Below are 22,183 nucleotides of genomic sequence, written 5' to 3' on the forward strand. Positions count from 1 at the left end.
GAAGTTTTTTTTGTTGTTGAGTTTTTAGCTTGAGGGACGATGTTGACAGAAGAAAATGTTCAAGCTTCAAACTCAGCAAAATATGAACTGCATGCATGCAACATCCTACTGGACCACGTGCATCAGTTAAAGTCAATAACCAACCTGTTTTTTGTTAATGCAAGTTGCTGAGCAACTTGCAGTTTGTTAAAGCAATTTGCAGTATGTTAAAGCAAGTTGCAAAGCAACTTGCATGCAGTTAATGCAAGTTGATAATCAACTTGCACACGGCAGAAGAAGTGTGTTTTATCTGTTATAATCGAATGGTGTATAATGAAGCTCTTGGATTTTTGGTTAATGGTGTAGATTTAAAGTGGACTAGAGTTTGTTACATACTCTCGCGTGTATATAAGACACAAGTGTACCTTAGTTTTATTAAATTGAAAAAGATGGAATAAGATAAACTTCTTCTTTTTCCAGAATTCTTTTACTTTCTGCTCTGTTTTTCGTTTCTTTTTCTGCTCTGTTTTGTTTTTCCTCTGTTCAGTCACCGATTATTGATAAAAAAAAAAAAAAAAGAAACCAAATAATATTGTAAAAGCTTAATGTGCAAAGTGATGCTCCTACTAGCGTCAATAGCTTTGATCGAGATCCTCCTATATTTTCTATACAATCCCTTCCCGGGAAGGTAACAATATTGGAAACAAATAAAAAATTAAAAAAAGGTTATCAAGAAAGGTTCATCTAAAATAAAACTTGAAAAATATTTGATATCCACACTCTTCATTGTAGGTAGTTGAACTTTCCTTCACTGGAACCTTGCTGTTAGATGTATTTATTAGTGAAGAAGTTCACACCTTGGGAGGTGGGAGAACCCACTTGTTTCCATCAAGGTAAGTCATGCTAAGAAAGGGCTTAGCTTTTGCATTTGATAATATCTTGGTGAATTTAGCTCGACTAGTAGAATTAGCCCCTGGTCTCACACACTTGTACTCTCCATAATATACATTTCTCAAAAATTGCAGTTTAAAAAAAAAAAAAAAACACAATTTGTTATGAGGTTTGATAACAATTAAAATCATCATCGTTTAGTTTAAGTAAAAGATGAATAGGATCGTACTTTTGATTGCTATTAGATTCTCCGTACATGCCACTAAGCCATCCTTGATCATTGATGTGTTCACCCATGTATGTGTAAGCGAATATCACCCTAAGGCTATTCTTCCACACATGTCCAAGGTATGTTCACCACTACCAATTATGTTGCAGTGGACAAATGTGAATCCACTTTTGCCACTCACTTATTCTCTGCCATGTGCTGTTATTACTGATAAATCCTTTGCCACCGATTTTATAGTCGTAATCTACATAAACAATGTAAATGTTAAATTTAATGCTTGTCAACAAGTCGATCTAGCATTTCTTTTGTACCCATTATCATAACCATCTTCTTCTTGTATAGATGTAAACTGTGAAATATATATATGTGTTATTTATTATATTACCTAAGGATAAATGCAATATTTTTTTTAGATTTTTATTTTTATTTTTTTAACCTCCTTATTTTAATACCAATGTTTCTTAACCAAATTTTAGAATAAATAAAGGTTATAAGATTATAATAATTTATAAAACCACAAGAGTCTTTGAAGTACCAAGTATAGGGATTGGCCATCTCCAAGATGAAATTGATGATGACTTCAACATAATAGTCTCTGAACAAATGTCTACCAACAAAATCACACAAGGTGTCTTGATAACAGATAAACCTGCTATTAGAGTAGGTACCCTAGAGCCATTCAATTATTGTTGAATTGACTCTTTGTAATGATGTTTATTAATCAATAAAAGACAATTTTCTTCTATTTCATGTAAATCATAATTGTGTGTATTGATATATGTTCTTAGGATGGTAGAACTGTGACGAGGGTATTAAGTGTTTCAAATCTTGATAGTGAGAACCCTATGATCACACTGGTGGCCATTCTAGAAATGTCTGTAGCCCTAGTATTATTCTGACCAAAGACACAGATAATACGGTAAGACTATCATAGTGTTAAATGATTTCGTCGAAAGGCAGTGACTGATCTCACTTGTCAAGGTTGTTTGTCGACAACCTGTCACAATACATGGGTGCTTGCTGTAGGCAAGTTCATTGGATAGACCCACCAGAGGATTCCATATGGATGGTAACCCTAGTGTTTATGGAATAAATCCTCTAATGAATGGTGGTACATGTGATCCTTAGACTTGAGATCGCCAGAGCGTCTTGTGCACTGAATGGTGTAGTTTGACACTAGCCCAATATAGTTCTATTTAGAGCTATCAATATGGTAATGATTGGCTGCATCGAGGAGTGTATCAAGACTATGGTGGATAGACAAATGATTCATCACTCTCGGGTATGAGAGAATTTATCTCATGGCGTAATCCAGTGAATGGCAATGACACTAAAGCTATGGCCACAGTGGAATTGAGTTGTTGCTCAATCCAATTTATTATTCTGGTAATTGGTCTAGTCCTTGAATACAAAGATATCGAGGATAACTAAGATTGACACTATTTCTATACCTCAGCCTCGATGAGATAACAGATGATAAAAGGATTTGGTTACACGATAACTATATCATTGATAGGCAGCTATTTTGCTGAATCCGAATCTATTAAGTGGCCATGATGCCTTGCTAGGGGCCAATCTTGGTCTGTGTGTGGTGAGACGATTGATTGGTGTTAATCGTTATACTACTTACTACTGATATGATAAGGAGCCTATGGGTCACACACTTAGAAGACATTTTAAGGATGGTGAATTTTGAAAGGGTACATTCGTCTTTTAGATGAATGGGCATATTGGTAATTTTACTGCGTAATTAAATTTACTGAGGTTGTAGCCCATGTCAAGTTTTATAATTGGAGTAATTTAGCAAAATTATAAATTTAATTATTATAGTTAATATTAATATTTATATTAATATTTAAATTAAATAATTACATTGGGTTAGTGTTAATTCTACCTAAAGTTTGGGTTGTTGCTAAACTTGAGGGGTGGAAGGGATATTTGCCTCATTAATAAATGAAGCAAAATTAGGTTTATTCAACCTAATTCATTTGGTGGCCGTGGAGAGCTTTTGAAGATAAATTTTTCTCTTCTTTTCTCTACACTCATTCTTCCAAATACTTGAATCCTTAAAGCCAAGAATTAATTCTAGCAAAATTGATTCTTGATCATTGGCGTACTGTCTTTGTGTGGACGATGTGAGTTTGATTCCATTCTTGAATTGGTAGAGAGATTGCATTCAAAGACATTGACGGAGCCTTTAAGCACAGGTATAAACGAATCCTTATATGGCTTTTTGTTGTTTCAATTTAAGCATGTAATAGATTCCATTCTTGAATTGGTAGAGAGATTCCATTCTTGAATTGGTAGAGAGATTGACGGAGCCTTTAAGCACAGGTATAAACAAATCCTTATATGGCTTTTTGTTGTTTCAATTTAAGCATGTAATATATATATGAGACCCTGATCTTGGCAAAATCAAAGTAATCGATGGGCAAAATTAATTGTTTTTCCATTGCCAGCATTTGTTGATTACTAATAGTTGTATTAGAGCCTGGGGTTTTGATTGTATATATTTTAACTATATTATTTTGATTGATTGCCTAAATTGTTTGTTAGAAAATGCATGTTTAGGTTTTTCAATTTGTTAAAATTGCTTAAATTGATTAATATATAAACTGGGCTTGTTGACAAATTCGCATAATTGGATCGATTTTGTATTATGTGGCGCGAACAGTATTCTGGAATTGTGATTTGCGCCACAACGTCGAGCTTTGTAAGCCTGAAATACGTAAACGCGTTGCGGTGAAATAAAACTTCGCCATGGCATGGTCACGGGATATGTTGAGTGACTGGAATGTGCAAATAGGCCGCGGTGGAATAAAACTTTGCTGTAGCATAATTACTTTGCGTGATCGTGAAATTTCGTGATTTGAGCTGTAGCGAAATAAAACTTCACCGTAGTGTGAAAGCGTCGTAAAATCGCACAACGTGCATTTGGGCCACGACATAGTAAAAACTATGTCGTGGCATGAAAACGAAAAAATAGCATGTCAAATCATAAAATTGCGTGATCTCGTCGCAGCGTAATAAACCTATGCTATGACACGAATGCGTTGTTAAAGCGTGAGTTGTTGGATTTGTACCACGACGAAATAAAAGTTCGCTATAGTGCATATTCGTTCCTGCTCAGTGCCACGACATAGTAAAACTATGCCACAACGTGAATGTTGCTGTAGCATTTTTACAATGCTGGACCAATGCGTAATTCTACAAATTCAAGAGGGTAATTTTATAAATCAACCCACCCAATTCAAAATTGATTGTTTTGAATGTATGCAATAATTCTTGTTTGAAAAATTGCATGGTGCTTAATACATGAGCCTTGGACCTATGGTGAATGTTTTAAAATATATTTTTGGGTGTGTATGATTGTAAATATTTTAAATAGGGCCAGCGTGCCTTGTCTTTCTCCTCTCTTCTTGATGTACATTCTCTTCTCATCTTATTCAGCTCGAATGTAACTCGAGGTTTCTAAATTTATTGATGTAAAATTAGTGTAGAATTAATTTCACTGTAAATTTAGTATGATGTATTTTGTAATGTACTTAAAGATGGAGCAAGGATGAAGCGATCATACTTGAAGACTGATGATATTTATTATAGGATCCCTAGGTGACCCACCGATTCCTCCAGGCTTGAGGAAATTGGTTTTAGTTATGCCATGTACCGGCATGTTTCCTTAATCAAACCACTGTTCGTCGAAACCTTATTCACCAAAGCGAAGGGTACACTTCTACTAGTGGGAGGTTAAATTTCATTAGAGTTTTCCTTAATAGTGATGGGTTGACTTAAATGATATGTTTTGCTTGTTCGCCAAAGTGAAGGTGGATAAGCATATCATAGACATAGTAGAAAAGTATACTTGTTGTGTCTACGTGGCGATATGTAGTGTCTACTCTACTAATACTGAGAGTCACATTTGAGGATGATGGCTTTGGCCATTGAATTGTGTGATTGATTTGTTGGCTTGTTTCATATTTGAGGTTGGTAGTGGGAGCTATCAATTGGTGTGGATTAAGTTTGTTAACCTACCTAATCAATCCATTTTGGCTTGTTCGCCAAAGCGAAGGTTTGAAATGGGCTAGATGGATCTCAATCCACTAGGAAAGCCAACGGGCTTTCCTAAGTTAATAGTGAGGGCTATTGGCTTGAGGAGAATAATGGGAGCGATTATTTAATAAAAGACCTTATTAAATAATAATAAACATTATAATAAAGTTTGCTTATTTTGTACTTGTAGATTCACTTAAAAATGAGCAATATGATCCCATCATCACTGTGACAAATCATCAAATTGGGAAACAAATGGAATGGTGAGAATTTCATTGACTAGTATTGAAGTATAAATAATATACTTCAGTCAGTCATATATTATACACCATTGAGCAGACTTTGTCACCAGAGCCTACTGATAGTTCTATCCATCATACTAGGTATAAATCTATGAAACATCTACATGATGCAAAAGCAGAAATGACTAGATACATTCTGCTTGCATGAATGACACCATTACTGCGACAGTAGTACAAGAATATGGACTTAGCTTCTATTCTTTATTCTCTCCAGAGAAATGAGAAGCATATGGTGTCTCAATCATTGTTTAGATGTAAGACGGAAAAAGGGTACCAAAATTGGAGATCATATACTCAAGTTGACTGAGTATATGAGCAAGCTTGAGATTTTGGGATGTAGACTTAATGAGGGTTTAGCAATACACCTAACATTATAGTCTTTGCCAGATTCTTACTCTCAATTTGTCTATGACTTCATTGAGGATGATAAGAAGAATACCCTTTTCGAGCTTCTGGATATGTTGAAGGCCACTGAGTTAGGCATGAAAATGTCAAAAACATTGACGTTGGTTGAAGATAACTCAAGTGAGAAAGAAAAGGCTTAGAAGTCGTTGGAAGAAACTATTGTACATAGGAAAGGCGTTTGTCCTCACTATGGGAATCCTAGCCATTAGAGGAAGCATTGCAAGGCCTTCCTAGCAAAAAGGAAGAAGAATGTTACTTCTTTGTCAGGTGCATTCTTGATTTAGATTAATTTCTCCAGTCAGCATCTTGGGTCATTGACACATGATATGGTACTCGCATTTGTTCTAATGTGCAAGGACTACGACAGAGTAGATTGCTCACTAAGGGAGAGATGGACCTACAATCAGAAATGGAGCACATGATGCGACAATATTAGCTGTAGGGTCTTATTGTCTGATTTTGCCTACGAGGTTATTACTTGGAACTTGTGGATTATTATGATTTTCCTTTAGTTTCTAGAAATAATTTTCTTGTGTCCACTTTGGACAAGTAAGAATATTGCTTTATTAATGGATTGTTGTCTTTTAGTATACATAATATTCTTTAAACAGTTTCATAATAATATGTTCCTAAAATAGACAATAAGGATATTCTCAAAATAACAACCATGCCAAGTGTAGCAAGTTGAGTTAAACATACCTGAAGGAATATAGGATAGTATCAAAACTCACTTCTCCGTATACACCCCAGCATAATGGTGTGTCTGAAAGGAGGAATAGGACCTTACATGAAATGGTTAGGTATATGATGAGTTTTAGTGATTTGCCCACATAATTCTGGGATTATGCCTTAGAGACTGCGACTCACATACTGAACCGTGTGCCGTCAAGGTCTATAAATTAGACTCCATATGAACAATGGAGTAGGCAAAAGCCCAACTTGTCTTATCTAAGGATTTGGGGTTTTGAAGCTTATGTCAAGAAATTGACTTCGAACAAGCTAGGCCAGAAATCCTACAAATGTATATTTGTGGGGTATCTTAAAGAGAGCAAAGGATACTATTTCTACCATCCAAAAGTGTGCAAAAAATTTTGTTACTTGTATTAGTGTCTTCTTAGAAAATGATTTTTTTCTAAAAGGTAGTAGTGGGAGAAAAGTAAAACTCGATGAAGTTTGAGAATCACAAGATACATTAGGCAAAGGATGGGAAGATGTGCCACAAGAAGTGGTTGAACATCGTGAGGAGGTTACTCCACAATCTATGGATCTAAGTGAACCACCTCAAGTAGCATAGGAGCTACATAGGTTTGGAAAAGTATGCCATGAGCTGAAGAGATATGGTTTTCTTATGACTCAACATGATGACGTACTAGCCTACCAAAATAATGAATCCAGAACCTACGAAGACACTATATCGGATCCAGATTCCATTAGATGGCTTGAGGCCATGAAATCTAAAATGGACTCCATGTACCAGAACCAAGTATGGTCTCTGGTAGATCCACCCGAAGGGGTAAAACCCATAGGGGGTCTTTAAGAAGAAGACTGACATGGATGGCAAGGTGCGTGCTTATAAGGCACAATTGGTTGCCAAAGGTTTCAAAAAAATTCATGGTATTGATTATAAAGAAATCTTTTGGCCAGTTGCCATGATTAAATACATCTGGATTATGCTTGCGATTGCTGCATATCATGACTATGAGATTTGGCAAATAGATAACGGAAACCTTGAAGAGGATGTGTATATGACACAACTCGATGGTTTCGTTCTTTATGGACAAGCTAATAAGATATGCAAGTTGCAGAGGTCTATTTATGAACTCAAAGCTTGAAGGAGTTTGAACATTCATTTTGAAGAAGCCGTAAAAGAATTTGGTTTTATCAAGAACGACGATGAGCCTTGTGTTTACAAGAAGGTAAGTGGGAGCACAATGACATTCTTGGTGTTGTATGTCAATGACATACTTCTGATCAGGAATGATATATCGAACTTGCAGTTGGTAAAGACTTGGTTATCCAATTGCTTCTCCATGAAGGATTTAGGATAAGCAACTTACATCCTCGGAATAAGGATTTACCGAGATAGATTGCATAGGTTGCTTGGTCTAAATCAGAGTACATACATAGACAAAGTACTGAAGAGATTCAGTATGGAAGAATCTAAGAAATGATTTCTTCCGATGTCACATGGTGTCTATCTCTATAAGGATTTGTGTCCTAAAACACATGATGAGAGAGATAGAATGAAGAGGATCCCATATGCGTCAGCAATTGAATCCATCATGTATGCCATGTTGTATGCTCGGATTGAAGTCTCATGTGCATTAAACACTTGTAGTAGATATCAATTGGATCCAAGTGAGCAATGCCATGTTGTATGCTCGAACTGATGTCTCATATACATTAAGTACTTGTAGTAGATATCAATCGGATCCAGGTGAACGATGCCATGTTGGATGCTCGAATTGATGTCTCATGTGTATTAAGCACTTGTAGTAGATTTCAATCGGATCCAAGTGAGCGATGTTATGTTGTGTACTCAGATTGATGTCTCATGTGCATTAAGTACTTGTAGAAGATATCAATTGGATCTAAGTGAGCGACCCTGGATAAGTGTCAAGGACATTCTTAAGTACCTAAAAAGGACTAAGGATATGTTCTTAGTTTATGGAGGGGAAGATGAGCTAACTGTTAGATGATACAGTGATGCTAGTTTCCAAATAGATAAAGATGATTTTTGCTTGCAATTCGGGTTTTTTTTTTTTTTATCTCAATAGAGCTGCAGTGAGCTGGAAGAGCTCGAAGCAAAGTATTGTAGTGGATTATACGATTGATGCTAAGTATATCGCATTATTTAATGCAGCTGTGTAGGCAGTTTGAATCAAGAAGTTCATTATTGAACTTGATGTGGTTCTAAGCATTGCTGATGTAGTAAAGCTCTACTGTGACAATAATGGAGCCATTGTTGTAGCTAAGGAACCACATTCTCACCAGTAATCCAAACACTTACTTAGTTGATTCAATATGATCTAAGAAATCAATCAGAAAAGGGGATGTGCAGATTTGCAGAATACCTACTAACCCACTGTTAAAGTTTCTGTTGCAGCATAAGCTTGATGGGAACTTAGGGTCATTCGGTGTTAAGTACATGAATGATTGGCTATAGTGCAAGTGGGAGATTGTTAGAGTGGGTGGCTTAGAGCCAATCAATTATTGTTGAATTGACTCTTTGTAATGATGTTTATTAATCAATAAAAGGCAATTTTCTTCTATATCATGTAAATAATAATTGTGTGTATTGATATATGTTCTTCGGATGGTAGAATCATGACGAGGGTATCAAGTGTTTCAAATATTGATAGTGAGAACCCTATGATCACATATGATGGCTATTCTAGAAATGACTGTAGCCCCAATATTATTTTGACCGAGGACACAGATAATACGATAAGGCTATTATAGTGTTGAATGATCCTGTTGAAAGGCAGTGACTGATCTCACTTGTCAAGGTTATTTGCCGACAACCTAGTGTAACATATGGGTGCTTGTTGTAGGCAAGTTCACTAGACAGACCTACTAGAGGATTCCATATGGATGGTAATCCCAATGTCTATGGAATAAATCCTCCAATGAATAGTGGTACATGAGATCCTTAGACTTGAGATCACCGGAGTGCCTTGTGCACCGATTGGTGTAGTTTGACAGTAGCCCAATGTAGTTCTATTTAGAGCTATAATACGGTAGTGACTGGCTACATTGAGAAGAGTATCAAGACTATGGTGGATTAAAAAAGGATTCATCACTCTCGGGTATGAGAGAAGGTATCTCACGGTGCAATTCAGTTAATGACAATGACACTAAAGCTGTGGCCAAAAGGGATTGAGTTGTTGCTCAATCCAATTTATTATTCCGGTCATTGGTCAAGTAATCGAATACAAAGATATTGAAGATAACTAAGGTTGACACTATTTCTATACCTCAGCCTCGATGAGATAACAAATAATGAAAAGATTTGATTACACGGTAACCATATTGTTGATAGGCAGCTATTTCGCTGAATCTGAATTTATCGAGTGGCCATGATGCCTTGCTAGGGATCAATCTTGGTCTGTGTATGGTAAGATGATTGATTGGTGTCAATCGCGACATAATCACTGCCGATATGATAAGGAGCATACGGGTTACACAGTTAGAAGATAGTTTAAGGGTGGTGAATTTTGGAATGGTATATTCGTCTTTTAGATGAATGGGCATACTGGTAATTTTACTGCGTAATTAAATTTACTGAGGTTATAGCCAATATCAAGTTTTATTATTAGAGTAATTTAGCAAAATTATAAATTTAATTATTAGAGTTAATAATAACATTTAAACTAAATAATTACATTGGGTTAATATGCAATTCTACCTAAAGTTGGGTTGTTGCTAAACTTGAGGGGTGGAAGGGATATTTGCATCATTATATAAATGAAGCAAAATTGGGTTTATTCAACGAAATTCATTTGGTGGCTGTGGAGAGCTTTTGAAGAGAAATTTTTCTCTTCTTTTCCCTACACTCATTCTTCCAAATACTTGAATCCTTAAAGCCAAGAATTAATTCTAGCAAAACTGATTCTTGGTCATTGGTGTACTGTCTTTGTATGGACGACATAAGTTCGATTCCATTCTCGAATCGGTTAAGAGATCGCATTCAAAGACATTGACGGAACCTTCAAGCGCATATAGAGAGAAACTGTTTGGAATTCGATGATCATTAGATATTAAATGGGAAATGGTCGACATATTGATTTGTAACATAAGACGTAAGGCATGCAGCAAAATTAAAAACTTGCAATAATAAACATAAAACTTATACTAAAAAATGATATATTCATATATACCGGTTACTAAGAACATAATTACCTAGTAAACTAAAACATTGCCCCCTGCGCTTAGTTGTCAAATTTTTATTTTTTTATTTCATTTTACTAACGAGGTCAATTTTTTACCAAATCAAAATAGAATTCTAACAAAAAACCACAAGGCATGATCTTTATCCTCTCTGAAACAACATTCGCATTTTATATTGAATCTTATTTAAAAGTTACTATTCAAGCTCGGTATCTTTCTCCTTACACATGCTAGCTCCCCAAACCTTTCTAAATAATTATCCTGTAAAAATTATATTTAAATTACATTAAATTATTAAAAAAATAAATATTTTTCTTAATTATGCAATTATTTGAATATTAAATATTTTTCTTAAGAACATAAAAAAATAAAAAAGGTAGATTGCCGTGGTGATATCAAACTGTGAAATGACGATGTTAGAAATCCATGCCACGATATGAGATCGTGGCCTTGATTTGTTTAATCGAAGCCAATCATGATCTCAATCTAAGTGTGGTCTACAAACTGTTTAATCACAATTGTGAATGACTGCAATAGTAGAACATATAGATGTGCTTGATCAATACCATGAGCGGTTTTGCTTATTTTTATAATTTAAAAAGATAATTTTAAAGTTTTTATAAATATTTTTTATTTTATGATTTTTTTCTTAATTTTGTATAGTTAATTTTTTTAAAGCTATATTTTAAGATTTATAAATATATTAAACTTTTTTCCTTACTTTTCTGATTTCGCTTTTTATTATTTTAACTAAAACCACAGTTTTAGATTTATAAATAAATTTTATAGATTTTATAGTATTTAAAATAATAGTCCTTAGTTTTCTGATTTTGTTTTAGTTTTATTTTTCAAATCCTATATGACATTTTCAGATTTATGCGTAAGAATAGAGACGTTGCTAACTGTGACTAAGAGACACTGGGATGCACAATGATGACACCATAAAGAATTTTAATGCGTAGATAATATAGGGTTTCCAATGTGTCATTTATACATGGAACTTACATGTTGCTAATTACAATAAGCTAGGTTAAAAGGTAAAGAATAAAAACAAAATTTTACTAATAAAATAAATGCAAATCTCCATTAGAGTTGACATATACTTAACCTTCAAATGAATTCTCATCATAATGATTAGATGAAATAATTTGAAATCTTTATAGAAAGCATGATACATTTAGGAAGAGGTCCAATGTTGCAACAACCACCGATTATTGAAAAAAAAAAAAAAAAAAAAAAATACTATGAAAGCTTAATGTGCAAGGCGACACTGATATACATCAATAGCTTTCATCGATGATCCTCCTATATTTTTCAAACAATCCCTCTCGAGAAGGTAACAATATTGGAAACTAATTAAAAACAAAAAGTTATCAAGAAATGTTCATCGAAATAAAAACTAAAATATTTGATACCGCATCCTTTGTTGTATGTAGTTGAACTTTCCTTCAATGGAGCTCGTTGTTGGACGAATTTATTAGTGAATAAGTTCACACCTTGGGAGGTGGGGAAACCACTTGTTTCCATCGAGGTAAGTCATGCTCAAAAAGGGCTCAGCTCAGATCTGTAATATCTTGCAAATTTGGCTCGACCAGTAGAATCAGCCCTGGTCCCATACACTTGTACTTCCATAATATACGTTTCTGCAAAATTGAAATTTCGAAACAAAAAAATACACCATTTGTATGAGTTTGTAAAATTGAAAAAATCATCATTGAATTAAAGTAAAAGATGATTAGAACCGTCTTTTGATGTTATTAGTTCTGTACATGCCATAAGCCATCCTTGATCGTTGATGTGTTCACCCATGTATGTGTAAGCAAAATCACCCTAGGGCTGTTCTCATGCACGTCCAGGTATGTGTCACCACTGCCGATTATGTTGCAATGGACAAACGCGAATCCACTTGCCACTCACTTCTTCTCTGCCATGTGTGTATTACTGAAAACCCTTTGCCACCGATTTTATAGTGTGTTCTACATAAACAATTAAGGTTAGCTTCAATGCTTGTCGACACACAATCTAGCATTTCTTTTGTACCCATTATCGTACCATCTTCATGTATGGATGTAAGCTGTGAAATATATTGTGTTATTATTTAACTAAGGTTAAATGCATTAGCTTTTTATTTTTATTTTTTAACTCCTTATTTTAATACCAATGTTCTTAACCGCATTTTAGAATGTAATAAAGGTTATAAGGTTATAATAATTTATAAAACCATAAGAGTCCAAAGTACCAAGTATAGGGATTGGCCATCTCCAAAGATAAAATCGACGGTGCCTTCGACGTAAAAGTCTCTGAACAAATGCTGCCAACAAAATCACACAAGGTGTCTGATAACCGATAAACCTGCAATTATGGAATGCGCCTTATCTCCTGATATTCTCAAGGCCACTGCCTGTTGATCATCTTTTTTGCATCGGCATGGAGCCGAATTCTGAAAAAGTAAAAAGTAACAACATGATATTAAGTCTTACACTAGAAGGAGAAAGAATGAAAATCACGCTCTTACAAATTCATGCTTACATGTAGTTTGTGATCCAACGAGTTAGTTAATAGTATAAACATGATAATCATATTAGAAAATATTGGTTAAAGTGCTATGACAATAATTATGGTTACCTATATTGTTACAGCAATAAAGGAAGGAGGGTGGCAGAGTAAAAATAGTATAAATAAAACACAGTATCTAAAATAAAAAGACGTACGACAAATTCAATGTTAACAGCCACGAAGTAGTCGCTCTCCACAGCCACCGTAGCGTATCCACCGTGCCATATTTAGCTGCTGTTCACCTCGAACACAATCTTTGGCATGCCTTTGGATCCCCTAAAATGTTATAAACGTCTTGGACTTATCAATGGTGATCTTTTCTCGATACTCACCTCCCCCAATCTTAATTACCGTCCTCTTGCGTTCCCGGTGGAATGCTTTTCACTGCATCAGTCACCGTTTAAAATTCCACTACATCTTTCACGACAGTTATCACTTTGGACCAGCCTCCGCGGTGGCCAAAACATGTCCAAGACAGAGCCTTCTTTGTATCCAAACTTTTTGTTTCTACGAATTGTTTGACGTTTGCCAATCCATGCGTCAAGTTAGATGAATCGGCAGGCAGATCTTAGTTCGACAACACACAATTGGATGAGGTTAGAAGAAAATAGAACTGTTGTTAACAAGGTTGCAAGAATGGAAAATTGTTTCTTCTCTTCAGCCATTCTTGATTGCGTTTTTTTTTTCTTTTTGTTTATGAAATGCAAATTGAAGGATTGTTAAGGTACTTATAAACCGGGTAACTGTGTACCTGAAGTGTTGTATATTTGTTGAAGTTGTTTGTGTAATCTTTTTGTTACCTAAACGAACGGTTGTAGAGGTTAAATGTCGCAAATGCCTTTTCATATCCACGGTCTTATGAAGTTCTTAAGCATTTTTTAAAGAGTAATATTATTGTCTTGGATAAACCGTTTTAATTGATTTAAACTATAGAAATTTTTAACGTCAAAACCATTTCTAAAGTACTTTTCTCCCGAAGTGATAAATAATGCTTAGTATTAGGACATAAAGCAGGGTACTTAAGGAATTTGAACCTTTGCTACAAAAAGTTAGAAAGCTAACAAGATACTTTGTTGTCAAAACTACAACCGCTAAGTTAAATTAGGTTTCAAGTGTTCAAGGGCGACAGACCAAGAATAGTGATGGTAGAATAACTGTACACGACACCATATATATCAATAAAACCTCTCTATAGTTATAATGGTGTGATTAATTAATTTTATTATTATGAGGAGGTTATAATTTAATAGAGGTTTGGTAACAAACATTTATTTATAATTCATGTTTTAATATTACAGTATTAGGATTTCAATTAATGTTTGATACTATTAAGATTTCAATTCAACGCTTTAATTGCTTACTTTTGAAACGGACAGAAGATCGTATCTTGAAACTAGCAAAGATAAGTGTCATTGATGGAATTGTAAATGCAATTACTGCATGGTCAAATTGATGTGAAGCCATAAACTATTGCCAATTATTTTAATCATTACAAAATTATGTAGCAAATTGATGTGAAACCACATATTATTGCCTATTGTTTTAATCATTAGAAAATTATGTAGCAAATTGATGTGAAGCCACATATTATTGCTAATTGTTTTAATCATTATCAAATTAGGATCTCCAATGTCGACGAATTGCAAGTTACAAATGAAGTGGATGAGGAGAATCAAAGAGTCATTATAGAATTTAGTGATCAGATTCGACAACTTCATTACACTAATCAAATGGATATTAATATCTTTCTGAATCATCTAATGAGCAATAAGTCATGTATGCTTTAACTAAAGAAGAAATCATTACTACAAGTAGACAAGAAGACAAAAGAAATAATCATAAGGATAATAGTACAGAAATACAAAAAGTTTGTGCCAAGAAGTTATAAACATACTTGAGAAACTAGAAATATAATTTCAACAAAAAGATATTCATGCTAGCGAGTAATCTACCTGCAAGTTAAAAGATGTAATAACAACTCTAAAGCATAAATTATTATCTCAAACAACTTTAGATAAATATTTTATTTCATCTTAAACCTTTAATGTAACATAGCATATATATTTTTTTTGTAATATATAGATAATTATTACTATGTGGAGGTAACTTTTCTTAAGACGAGAATTAAAAATATTATAACTTATTACAATATAGAGTTTATTCTTATTTATAACTATCCCAAATTGGGAATTGAATTTTTTATGACTATGTAGAGTTTATTCGTATATAGAGTATCACTATAAAGAGGTTTTACTATATATATATTGTCATTTTCTCTCTCCTGTTATTGACTTACTTCCATTTCTTTTATTTTGTTCATCTTCATCGCTTACTTTTCTTTTACTCTATTAGTCACTCGTTTCCATTTCTTTTATTCTGTTCGTCTCTCACCATGACTATCTCTTTTTACTGACTTTCATCTCTCTGATTCTGTTCGTCACTCACCATGGCCGAACAATGTAATAGTAGAGGTGTGCTTGGAGAAATTGATTTGAATGTTCTTCCAACATTAGAAGCTATGAATGAAGTTGATGATATAACCGAGAAAGTTAATACACAGGTGTGCAAGGGCAGCCACTTCACGTTTGAGAATCTCAATAACCTAAACAAAAATGCAACTTTATCTTAAAAAAAAAAAAAAAAAAAAAAGAGGAGAGGTTACATAGTACACAAGAGATCATAGCATACATGCTTTTAATTGAAAGGTTTTTTCTTCCTTTTTGCAGGTTCTACAACCTTAGTAGATAAAGATAGAAAGGAGATGAGGGGTGGAATAGAGAAAGAGAGAAAGGAGATGTCGGTGATAGAAAATGTGGAAGAGAGGAGATAGGGAAGAGATAGCGAAAAAGAGAGAGGTGATGTGGGCCATAGAAAAAAATGGAGAGAGAAGATGAAGGCAGAGTAGAAAAAGAAGATGTGGGCGATGGAAAATGTGGAAGAGAAGAGATGAGGGAAAGAGATAAAATAAAGAGAGAGAGAGAGGAGATGTGGGCCATGGAAAAAAGTGGAGAATGGAGATGTGAGTTAGAGACAAGACAACGTCGTTTAATTTGAAAAAAATTTACACCTTCGAAACGATATTTATAAAAAAACAGAAAAGAGTAAGATTTAGTACTTATAAAAGTATAACATTTATGAAAAATTAGTTTATTATTTAGTTTGAAAATAGTTAAAAAGAGTTTTATAGTCTTAAATTAAAAAAACGAAGAAGCTTTTATATACCACAAAGTATAAAGTCAAATTCATAAAATAATATAGGGGGATTTTTAAAATTTTAACACTTTAAATATATTAAAAAAGAGCTCATGGAAGAAGATTAAATTTTTAGTTTTTTTTTTTTTTTCAAAAGACGTAAATAACTTATTGTAAATCGTATAAACACTTTTGAAATGTAATTGAAATTATTAGTTTTAGAATTTAATTAAACCGAAATAAAAATATATATATTTTTTTTTGTTTTTTTGTTTTTAAGTTGATTTGAACGTGCCACATCTTTTGTTTTTCTGGGTTTATGTCATATCACATGTATCCCATGACAGTGTTAAAAACGGACAGTTAACCCCAACAGGCAACAATACACACCACCTACTGGTAGTTTGAGCGATTAAATTTGAAATTAACCGTATATGACCTTCACAATTACAAAGGTACCCTCGGATTCTTGTTAACTTGACTAATTTATCCTGTAAAAATTATATTTAAATTACATTATAATTATTAAAAAAATAAATATTTTTTTCTTAATTATGCAATTATTTGAATTATAAATATTTTTCTTAAGAAACTAAAAAAATAAAAAAGGCTAGATTGCCGTGGTGATATCAAACTGTGAAATGACGATGTTAGAATATCCATGCCACGATATGAGATCGTGGCCTTTGATTTGTTTAATCGAAGCCAATCATGATCTCAATCTAAGATTGTGGTCTACAACCTGTTTAATCACAATTGTGAATGACTGCAATAGTAGATCATAATAGATGTGCTTGATCAATACCATGAGCGGTTTTGCTTTATTTTTATAATTTAAAAAGATAATTTTAAAGTTTTTATAAATATTTTTTATTTTTATGATTTTTCTTCTTAATTTTGTATAGTTAATTTTTTTAAAGCATATATTTTAAGATTTATAAATATATTAATAACTTTTTTCCTTACTTTTTCTGATTTCGCTTTTTATTATTTTAAAACTTATAAACACAGTTTTAGATTTTATAAATAAATTTTATAAGATTTATATATGTATTTAAAATAATAGTCCTTAGTTTTTCTGATTTTGCTTTTTAGTTTTATTTTTCAAATCCTATATAGACATTTTCAGATTTATGCGTAAGAATAAGAGACGTTTGCTAACTGTGACTAAGAGACACTGGGATGCACAATGATGACACCATAAAGAATTTTAATGCGTAAGAATAATATAGGGTTTCCAATATGTGTCATTTATACATGGAACTTACATGTTGCTAATTACAATAAGCTAGGTTAAAAGGTAAAGATATTTAAAACAAAATTTTACTAATAAAATAAATGCAAATCTCCATTAGAGTTGGACTATATACTTTAACCTTCAAATTTGAATTCTCATCATAATGATTAGATGAAATAATTTGAAATCTTTTATAGAAAGCCATGATACATTTAGGAAGAGGTCCAATGTTGCAACAACCACCGATTATTGATTAAAAAAAAAAAAAAAAAAAAAATACTATGAAAGCTTAATGTGCAAGGCGACACTGCTATTAACATCAATAGCTTTCATCGATGATCCTCCTATATTTTTCAAACAATCCCTTCTCGAGAAGGTAACAATATTGGAACATAATTAAAAACAAAAAGTTATCAAGAAATGTTCATCGAAAATAAAACTCTATAAATATTTGATATCCGCATCCTTTGTTGTATGTAGTTGAACTTTCCTTCAATGGAGCCTCGTTGTTGGACGAATTTATTAGTGAATAAGTTCACACCTTGGGAGGTGGGAGAACCCACTTGTTTCCATCGAGGTAAGTCATGCTCAAAAAGGGCTCAGCTTCAGCATCTGATAATATCTTGACAAATTTGGCTCGACCAGTAGAATCAGCCCCTGGTCCCATACACTTGTACTCTCCATAATATACGTTTCTGCAAAATTGAAATTTCGAAACAAAAAAATACACCATTTGTTATGAGGTTTGTTAATAATTGAAATAATCATCATTGAATTAAAGTAAAAGATGATTAGAACCGTACTTTTGACTGTTATTAGATTCTCCGTACATGCCATTAAGCCATCCTTGATCGTTGATGTGTTCACCCATGTATGTGTAAGCAAATATCACCCTAGGGCTGTTCTTCCATGCACGTCCAAGGTATGTGTCACCACTGCCGATTATGTTGCAATGGACAAACGCGAATCCACTTTTGCCACTCACTTCTTCTCTGCCATGTGCTGTTATTACTGATAAACCCTTTGCCACCGATTTTATAGTTGTGTTCTACATAAACAATCTAATGGTTAGCTTCAATGCTTGTCGACACATCAATCTAGCATTGTCTTTTGTACCCATTATCGTAACCATCTTCTTATTGTATGGATGTAAGCTGTGAAATATATATGTGTTATTTATTATATTAACTAAGGTTAAATGCATTAGCTTCTTTTATTTTTATTTTTTTTAACCTCCTTATTTTAATACCAATGTTTCTTAACCGCATTTTAGAATGTATAAAGGTTATAAGGTTATAATAATTTATAAAACCATAAGAGTCTCCAAAGTACCAAGTATAGGGATTGGCCATCTCCAAAGATAAAATCGACGGTGCCTTCGACGTAACAGTCTCTGAACAAATGTCTGCCAACAAAATCACACAAGGTGTCTTGATAACCGATAAACCTGCAATTATGGAATGCTGCCTTATCTCCTGATATTCTCAAGGCCACTGCCTGTTGATCATCTTTTTTTGCATCCGGCATTGGAGCTGAATTCTGAAAAAGTAAAACGTAACAAACATGAATATTAAGTCATTACACTAGAAGGATAAAGACTAAAAATCACGCTCTTACAAATTCCATGCTTACATGTAGTTTGTCGCATCCAATGAGTTAGTTAATAGTTATAAACATGATAAAATGTTCAAACAATTTATATATTGGATCATATTAGAAAATATTGGTTAAACGTGCTATGACAAATAATTTATGGTTACCTATTACTGTTATCAGCAATAAAGGAAGGAGGGTGGCAGAGTAAAAATAGTATAAATAAAACACAGTATCTAAAATAAAAAGACGTACGACAAATTCAATGTTAATAGCCACGAAGTAGTCGCTCTCCACAGCCACCGTAGCGCTATCCACCGTGCCATATTTAGCTGCTGTTCCATCGAACACAATCTTTGGCATGCCTTTTGGATCCCCTAAAAATGTTATAAACGTCTTGGACTTATCAATGGTGATCTTTTCTCGATACTCACCTCCCCCAATCTTAATTACCGTCCTCTTTGCGTTCCCCGGTGGAATGCTTTTCACTGCATCAGTCACCGTCTTAAAATTTCCACTACCATCTTTCACGACAGTTATCACTTTGAGACCAGCCTCCGCGGTGGCCAAAACATCGTCCAAGACAGAGCCTTCTTTGTCATCCAAACTTTTTGTTTCTACGAATTGTTTGACGTTTTGCCCAATCCATGCGTCAAGTTTAGATGAATCGGCAGGCATGATCTCTAGTTCGCAAACCACAATTGGGATGAGGTTAGAAGAAAATAGAACTGTTGTTAACAAGGTTGCAAGAATGGAAAATTGTTTCTTCTCTTCAGCCATTCTTGATTGCGTTTTTCTTTTTTCTTTTTGTTTATGAAATGCAAATTGAAGGATTGTTAAGGTACTTATAAACCGGGTAACTGTGTACCTGAAGTTGTTCGTTATATTTGTTTGAAGTTTGTTTGTGTAATCTTTTTTGTTACCTAAACGAACGGTTGTAAGAGGTTAAATGTCGCAAATGCCTTTTTCATATCCACGGTTCTTATGAAGTTCTTAAGCATTTTTTTAAAGAGTAATATTATTGTCTTGGATAAACCGTTTTAATTGATTTAAACTATAGAAATTTTTAACGTCAAAACCATTTCTAAAGTACTTTTCTCCCGAAAGCTGATAAATAATGCTTAGTATTAGGACATAAAGCAGGGGTACTTAAGGAATTTGGAACCTTTGCTACAAAAAGTTAGAAAGCTAACAAGATACTTTGTTGTTCAAAACTACAACCGCTAAGTTAAATTAGGTTTCCAAGTGTTCAAGGGCGACATGACCAAGAATAGTGATGGTTAGAATAACTGTACACGACACCATATATATCGAGAGAATCTATTTGGATTTTGATGATCATTAGAAATTAAGGGGAAAATAGTTGACGTATTCATTTGTAACACAAGACGTAAGGCATGCAGCAAAACGTAAAACTTGCAATATTAAATATAAAACTTGTATTAAATAAGATATATTCATATATACCTGTTACTAAGAACATAATTAATTATTAGTAAACTAAACGTTGCTGCCTACGCTTAATTATAATTTTCTATTTATTTCAGTTTACCAACGAGGTCAATTTTACGTCGAATCAAAATAGATTTGGAACCTAAAACCACAAGGCATGAACCTTATCCTCTCCAAAACTACGTCCGCATTTTATTATGAACCTTGAAAGTTACTAGTCAAGCTCGGTTTCTTGCTCCTTACACATGCTATAGCTAGCTCCCCAAACCTTTCTAAATCAATCTCATGTTGCTCTTAGGGTTTCTTTGCTTCACGGATTTGGTGAGGCAATGGGAATGGGTACCCTCATTCCTTTTCGATTGCATTGTTTCCACAAAATATTTGATATGTGCAACCTTAACGTGCCCATTTCTTAAAAAGTATGGAAAGAAAGTATAGATCTTTCACAAGACCAGGAATCCTTATTCCGTTCATGTTTATAATACAACTTGAAGTTTAACCCTCTAAAAAATATGTTTCACTTTCTATTATATTGTTAAAAAATAATTATCAAATTATAAATAATTTATTATATATTTAAATAGTGTTTATACATATATTTTCCTTTTAGGTCAAGAATAAATATACAAAATGAAATATTTGTACGCTAATTTCATGAACTAAATTATCACGACGTGTAATTTGGCGTGTAATAATATGATAGGGATATTTTATTGTGCTTCTTAGAGAGGTATAGGCATATCCGATATCACTAACACAAGTATTATTATTGGGAAGCTTGATACCGTAGAACTTTGGCTTCAATATTTATACTAGCGATTAAAATTTCTTACAATTTAAATATAGATCTATGTTTGTCAAGTAAAATTTTCCTTCATTTGTTTTGTTTTTTTTAATATTTGTTTTTTCTGGTGTACACGTGGCATATTTACTCTTCTATGGCCACTCCCGTTTGATTAGAGTATAGTCTTATTTCTGTCGTAGAGATGAAGTCGTATTTGTCTATTGTTTTTTGGATGCTTATTCTCGCATAATTTTATTTTGTTATAACGACTTAAGAATTTATTATGAATCTCATTTTTATTTGAATCCGTGAAACATTGCCGCTATGTTTTTTTCTCGATTTCAAACAAGTTCCTTACACAGCTTGTAATGAGTAGACGAATGGCAATGACATGCGTTTGGTACAATGTTGGAATTAAAAGTAACGAATAAGTTAAGTTTCTGGAGGCTCTTTTAGGCCTTATCCCTCATAGAATTCAATACACTAGTTACAAACTCTTTATTTAATGTATAGGATTGAATATATATTGTTGATGCGTGATTTTGACACTAACTAAACGCACGTGGGAAATGCTGAGCTAACTCAAAAGACACATGTCTACGGGGGTATCTAACTGAATAGAA

At 33.5% G+C, this 22,183-nt stretch overlaps 1 protein-coding gene and 1 pseudogene across 1 annotated transcript; both read right to left on the bottom strand.

Moving 5' to 3' along the window:
* Nucleotides 1-830: 830 nt before the first annotated feature.
* LOC116110950 lies at nt 831-14,766 on the bottom strand (annotated as a pseudogene).
* A 3,500-nt stretch (nt 14,767-18,266) lies between these two features.
* Nucleotides 18,267-20,104, bottom strand: LOC116110951 (putative pectinesterase 63). The gene is made up of 4 exons (XM_031397169.1): nt 19,580-20,104; nt 19,064-19,270; nt 18,535-18,779; nt 18,267-18,426 (listed from the first exon to the last, which is right to left on the bottom strand). Exons 1-4 carry the CDS (start codon nt 20,102-20,104, stop codon nt 18,267-18,269), a joined length of 1,137 nt encoding a protein of 378 aa, XP_031253029.1.
* Nucleotides 20,105-22,183: the final 2,079 nt, after the last annotated feature.

Source organism: Pistacia vera, unplaced genomic scaffold, assembly GCF_008641045.1.
Source record: "Pistacia vera cultivar Batoury unplaced genomic scaffold, PisVer_v2 Contig620, whole genome shotgun sequence".
NCBI lineage: Eukaryota > Viridiplantae > Streptophyta > Magnoliopsida > Sapindales > Anacardiaceae > Pistacia > Pistacia vera.